Source organism: Telopea speciosissima, chromosome 8, assembly GCF_018873765.1.
Source record: "Telopea speciosissima isolate NSW1024214 ecotype Mountain lineage chromosome 8, Tspe_v1, whole genome shotgun sequence".
NCBI lineage: Eukaryota > Viridiplantae > Streptophyta > Magnoliopsida > Proteales > Proteaceae > Telopea > Telopea speciosissima.
In genome coordinates this window covers 5,489,863-5,497,047 of record NC_057923.1, presented here as the reverse complement: position 1 = coordinate 5,497,047, position 7,185 = coordinate 5,489,863, and the positions used below count along the sequence as shown (strand labels likewise).

Here is a 7,185-nt window from a genome sequence, read left to right as displayed (position 1 = left end):
GTGAAAACAAATATCAATTTTTTTTCACAAATGCCCTTCTAAACACTATAATGGCAACATGTAGAGGTATTTTATGGAAACAAACTGAGGAGCTCATTCAACTCCTTTTTGACACCCCTTAAATGAAGAATTTTTATCGTCTCCTGTTACAACACGGTGCTGTAACGCATTATGCGGCAACTGCAGAGGCCATGTGCATTATGTGGGGCCCGCTGTGTCACATGGCCTTTGTAGCACCGCACGATACGTTACAGCATCGTATTATAACAGGAGAGGATAACCATTCCTTAAATGAACCCACTAAATCAAAATTGGCCCATCAAACATTGTGTCAAGTATGAAGTGGTACATCGGCCCAGATACTTCTTAGCCATGTGGCTCTCAACCTACCAAACTGAGTCAACCATGTAATTTTTCTTTTGAACCAAAGAAAAGTTGATACAAATAAATTAGCATGAATACCATCTGTCTTTGTTGCCCTAGCGACTCTATCTGGTATGAAAGTGGATTTTCATCATTTCTTAGGTGTCTGATTTTCATCACATGTGTACTCAATAATATGCAAATGTAAGAATACCATAATGACAATTCGCTTCAAATTTATTTTAAAAAACCTTTTTCATTCCTAAATTAAAGAACTTTTATGGATAAGACAAGCAATAATTTCTTTAACATTTGGGATTTTTTGATTGGGCATAAAGTTTATGAGCCTTCCACTACAATTGCAATCCCCGATAATACATATGCATCTTTACCCAAAAATGTTAAGATATTTTTATGATAGTAATAATTATATAGTGAAATGACAATTAGGTACCTAACATTTTAAAAAATTGCATTGAAGATACCAAACGTTTCATATATTATGTTTGTTACCTACCCGCACTTCCTCCTGGTAGGTTCACGTTCACGTACGTGAACATACGAGAACGGCTCTGAGCAGCTTAGATGGAATCTACCCCATGTGGGTCCCACAGGGTGGATTCTATATCTGAATGGTTCAGAATCGTTCTCGAACGTGAACGTGAGCCCAACTCCACTTCCTCTACTATTCTTCTTCCCCACCCCAATTAATTATCCTGTCACGGCCCCTCTCCTCGCCATCTGCAACTCCCTCACCCAATCAGTCCTTTGTCCGGTTGTCCCGCTCCCGATATCTACCTCAGATATTCTTCTTACCCACCCCATCACTCCCTTGTCCCGCCCCCACCCCCATCATTCGCCTGTTGCAATTTCTCCTTCACCCCCCCCCCAACGCCATCAGAGAGAGGAATTCCGATGACCGGTGGGCGGCGTTACTTCTTCAACTAACAGCTCTCACATACGTTTTGCAAAGAATGTATATCAATATAGCAGCATAAGACCGGTAAGTAGATTTCGTGTCCGCAACCCCTCTGTACTTGCAACTCCCCACTCCCATCACTTACCCATTCCCAGCCCCTGTCCCACTCCTGCAACACCCAGCCCCGCCCTGCGAGTGTGGATGCTAAATGGTTAATGTTTGTTTATTTGGCCAACGTTCATATGCACTTGTTTCACATGTACTCTCCCATCCGCTCCCCACCCCACTGCAACACCAAGTATGCATGCTAAATGTTTGTTTATTTAGCCAAAAGACAAGATGAAAATTGTATTCTAAAAGTGGTCACATCCATCATGGTTTTTGAGGTTTTTTAAACATGACACTAAAGGTTGTTCCACCATATGAGCTTCCCAGAACTTAGTTTCTACAACATTAAGAATTTGTTCACATGTACTTATTACACAGAACTGTTGTGGAAGTTTTGTTTAAGTGTGTAGGTAACAACGTGCTACAAGGGAGAGGTCAAGGACCCTGATTTGTCCAACCTCGTGAACATGCTTGATTATATTAACACTGGCAACATTTATTTTTCTTTCTGAGTTATTTATGATACATTACATATATTGTCTTGCCTTTGATTTATGATTTGTTCCCTAATTATTCTTGTTGATTGCTGATTAATTTGTCTCTGGTGTGTTAATACTAGGAGGCTGATGGGTGGTGAAGTCATGAAACTCATACTACATTACGAGGGTTCAGTGAAGACATTATTTGATGTGGACTCTGATTTGTCTAACTTTATGGACATGCTTGAAGTTACCACAACTAATTTCAAGATCCCACCTGATAGCATTATTACACTACAATATATGACACCATCCAACAGTATGAAAGTTGTTGCAAATGACAAGGATCTGATGGATATGTTCAAAGACCATGTGCAAGTAGGTTGCAAAGTCATCCATATTTATTCACATCGGTTGCCTATTGAGGTTGTAGGATCTTCTCAGTTGACATCGCCTAATATTCCTACACAGTTCCATCATGGAGTGGCTTCGGATGAAGAAAGTGATGGAGATTATCATGAAGATGAAGAGGACCACGAGGATGACTTGTTATTTGATGAGGATAGACCTGATGTCAGTGAGGAAGAAAATGTGGAGGATGATGACATTTACACGGCCAATGTTGATTCAAGTGTAGAGGATTATGAAGTAGAAGAGTCAATTGATAAAGAGGAACATGGATTTTGGAAAGGGAATGAAGACATTGAGAAAGCACTCTGTGTAGGCATGAAATTCCCATGTAAGAAAGATTATGGCATGATTTTGCATGATTATTCCATAAAGATGGGTGTAGCATTGAAGAAGGTTTGGAATGACAAGAGGAGGATTGCACATAGGTGCGCGTTTGAAGATTGTAAGTGGCGGATATATGCTGCTGTCCTTCGTGATGGTACAACAATTCAGATTCGGACAATGCAGGCAGAGCATAGTTGCCCTAGGACGAGCAATAACCCATTTGCCACATCAGCGTGGTTAGCAGAAAAGATAGGGGACAAGTTGAGAGATGACAGGGAAAAAAGTGCTAAGGTGATCATGAGAGAAGTCCAACGGGACTATGGTGTGGCAATGTCTTGTTCACAAGTATATAGAGCTAAGAGAAAAGCAATTGAGGGCAGTCGGAAAGATCAATACAAGTTGCTGCCAAGGTATCTAGAGGCCATTGTAAAGTGGAATCCGGGAAGTATAGTACATTTAACAACTCAGTCGCTCCCAATTCAACCTCCTGTATTTGAAAGGTTGTTTGTAAGTTTTAATTCCATGAGAAAGGGATTCATAGAGGGGTGTCGACCTTTCATTGGCCTTGATGGTACTCATCTTAAGACAACACGTGGTGGGGTCCTATTAAGTGCCATTGCTCTAGATGCAAATCAAGGTATATTCCCTGTTGGTTTGGCAATTGTAGAGATTGAGGATCAACATTCATGGGGCTGGTTTCTGCAATTATTGCAAGACACAATCGAACCATGGCAACACCAAGCATTGAACTTCATTTCAAGCCGACAAAAGGTATGTCTGCTGATTTTTTTAAAAATCTAGCATATGGGTATTATTTTGTATTGCAATTAAATTGTTTTCTAATAATTTTGAATGTTAATAATAGGGGTTGCTAAATGCATTTGATCGTGTAATGCCTGGAGTTAGGCACAGATTTTGTGTGAGACACTTATACAAGAACTTCAAGGCCAAGTATCCTGGCCGCCTATTAAAGAATGCACTTTGGAGTGCATCAAATGCATTTAATGAAGTTGAGTTTAAGAAGCACATGGAAGAATTAAGGAAATCAAATTCTGAAGCATTCAATTGGCTTTCAACAATTCCAGATTGGGCTTGGAGTCGACATGCTTTTGCAAGGCATACAAAGGCACAGGAGAATGTGAACAACTTATGCAAATCATTCAACAATTGGATTAGAGTAGAAAGGGATATATCCATCATCACTTTGATGGAATCCATTAGAAACAAATGGATGAAGAAGATTCGTATTAGGTATGGTAGAATGGTTGAACATAAGGGAAAGATTTGTCCCAATATCCAAAAGAAGCTAGAGAATACCAAGATTGCTGCCAGACAAGGGGACTTGACACCTATAGGAAATGAGGAGTTTGAGGTGACATATCATAACTACAAATATGTAGTAAACCTTAATCAAAGAACTTGCACTTGTGGTGAATGGGACTTGACTGGCTTACCATGTAAGCATGCCATGAAAGCCATTATCTACCAGCGGGTCAATCCTGAAGATTATTGTGACGACTTTTTTACCAAGGAGGCCTTTTTGAGATCATATGGGCACATAATTCATCCCATGCCTGATGAGAAATATTGGCCACCATCTGATAGACAAGTTGAGCCCCCTCCAAGGCCCAAAAAGATTGGTCGACCCAAAAAAGCATGCAAGAAGGGCCCGGATGAACATGCTACAAATAAGAACCCAGGAAAGATATCATTGAGAAGTAGTCACTTTTGCAAGATATGTAATCAGCCAAACCATAATAGAAGGAAATGTCCACTGAGGCCACGAAATGAAGAAGGGCAATCAAGTCAGCAATTTACTCTGCCAAAGCAGCAAAAAGAAAAGGGTCAACCAAAAAATGGTAAGCAAGGCCACGAAAGGCAACAAAAGAGACAGAATCAGCCACAAAGTGGTGGCCAACTGTATTCTCCGGATACCCAACAACCTATTCAGCAGCCAAGTCAGCAGTCTATTGAGTAGCCTGCTCAGCAAACGTAAATCATTTTCTACATTTTGGAATGCTTTTGGGACAGATTTTGACTTGTTTTCCTTTTTTGGTTGGATGTAAAGCATAGTCATAGTATTAGTATTTTGTCTAGGTAATGGATGGATGTGATGGTGGACAAATTACTAAGTATGATTTTTGTGATTTTTGTATGTGAAATGTAATGGCAATTCATACTATTTTATATGTAGAAAAGGTAATGCATGATCATTACACAGGCTTGTAGTCCCTTCAATTTTCATGAACTGGATCTCTTCAGGTGAAAGGGTTCATTAATATCAACAGAAAATATATTTTAAAACTTCCCAATCTTCAACAACACAGGTTTGTTTGGTTTTCAGGTCTTATTTATTTAAATTTTTTTTCCTTCTTGCATGCTGGAGTTGCTGTAATAACCATTCTGTTTTTCGCAAAGTTTGCACCAGAAACCAAGGAAATAATTTCGGATGAAATTCAAGCATCCCTATACATGTAACTTGGGAAAAATCTATGGATAACCTCTGAGAAGATTTCTGGAATTTTGATTCAATGTGTTCACGGTGACCATTGAAAATGAGAAGAGACATCATGGTCAAAGCTTAACAGATATGAATCTACTAGTTAATGGACAGTTTACATACTGATATTAGTCCACCAACTCTGAATTTTGTTAACTTTGTCGTCCCTGATTCTATTTGGATGCATATATTCTTCAGAGCTAGGATTTACCTTTGGGTTTTGATGAAAAGAGCCTGAGTCAATTCATGTGGAAAATGCATTGAGGCTGATGTTCTCTTGGTGGATAGTGAAACCAGTTCTGCTCACTGTTAAGTAATTTTAAATGAATCATATTGGAGTGAGAATATACAATGGACGCATTTTAATAAGCCAGCGTACATCACTTAAATTGCTTGATAAGGAGTTTCTCGTGTATTGTCCAAATGAAGGTTTGTCAGATCAGCAGTATGTTTCTCATGTAATCCTCATACAACTTTCCTGTCTTGTGGCCAAATAGACAAATATTTGTGCTATAGCAGCATGATTTTCTCATCTTGTTGCCAAATAAACAAACATTTAGCAGTATAGCAGCATAACTTTTTCTATTCACAAACATTGCCATAGGTTTCCTTTACAGCCAAGATTTCATATTCTGATTGGATACATATTTTCTAAAAAACCAGCGAAACCAAACATTAGAGTTTGTGCCTGAAGAAGTCACTTTCTTCCTTTTAGTTAGCCAAGTTGAATTTCCAGACATTTGATTGTACTAGTGAGTGTAACTTGATGAAACTTCTAGCCGAGCAGTAGGTGTACCTTGTGATAAAAAGAAACTATTGAGGACTACTAGAAATTTTCCTAACAATGAATCTGTTTGAAAGATAAAAATGCCTCTCTTGATGCTTCAGTGGATGGTTTTGGTGGGTTAGACTACACTGGAAGTTCCATTTTAATTCCATCTTTTTTTTTTTTTTTGAGAAGTGTTCATCTTATTAAGTGTTTATACCTGTTAAAGCACCAAAGAACACAGTTGTTTAGTGACCTTATACAAGTCTCTTAAGCTCTAGTAATGCCAAATACCACCTTGAAGATTGTTTAAACCATCCATTTGAGATGAATATTGAGATTATTTTTCTTTGAGCAAAAGAAGAGAGCGTTAGACAATCCTTTTTTCTTCTGCTCCTTTTCCCTTTCCCTTTCTCTCCAAGCCGTGGCTAATATGTACGGGTGTTGTTGGGAAGAGCTGGCATAAATTGGACAATGATGCAAAATGAGAATTAAACCACATTCTCAGTAGTGAAGAGTGAAGTCATAATATAACATTTCTACCCAAAAAAAAAAAAGAAAAAAAGAAAGAGTCATAATATAACATAGATTCTGCAGAGAACTTTTGTTTCAACAAAATTGAAACTTCCATCATATACATAGACTTTAACTTGCAGAAAATACGGACATACTTGAAGACATGTATTTGCAGGTATATGACATGCTTAAAAGGGAATCAAATGCATCTTAGGGATTGTGTGTGTGAGGTGCGCTACCAAGTTCATCTACTATCATAAATGTCATTAGATGCTCTTTTCCCTCATTTGATACGCTAGCATGAGATACTAGGTATTGCGAGCCAATGTTTTTTTTTTTTTTTTTTTGTAAATTTAAAATTTTGTAATAAATATTTTTTTAAAGTACTTTTTTTTTTGGTTTAATTCAATACATGTACTCAACACTAGGTGTGTAAATGAATAGCTGAAATCCGTTTTCGTATCCGTGTCCGTATCCGTTTAGCATTATCCGAATCCGTTTGAAAGCTAAACGGATGCGGATACGGATAGGCTATAGCTATCCGAAAAGCTATATTTACATGTAAACGGATAAAATATCCGATCCGTATCCGTGTCTGATTAGCACTATCCGAATCCGTTTGATAGCTAATCGGATGCGGATGCGGATATAGCATTATCCGAGCCGAATCCGATCCGTTTACAACCCTACTCAACATCTATATTAGTATATATGAATCGGACAAGCAGGTGAGCCGGAATCGACCCACGGTCCAACCACGAAAAAAAACAACAACATCATTTTGGCGGGAAAAGTGAAC

The 7,185-nt window shown here is 38.5% G+C and overlaps 1 protein-coding gene across 1 annotated transcript; it reads left to right on the top strand.

The window, feature by feature from the left end:
• The first annotated feature begins 2,016 nt into the window (after positions 1-2,016).
• Positions 2,017-4,582, top strand: LOC122671178. Its single transcript, XM_043868281.1, has 2 exons — positions 2,017-3,375; positions 3,470-4,582. The coding sequence occupies exons 1-2, from the start codon at positions 2,017-2,019 to the stop codon at positions 4,580-4,582; spliced, it is 2,472 nt and encodes an 823-aa protein (XP_043724216.1).
• The last annotated feature ends 2,603 nt before the right edge of the window (positions 4,583-7,185 follow it).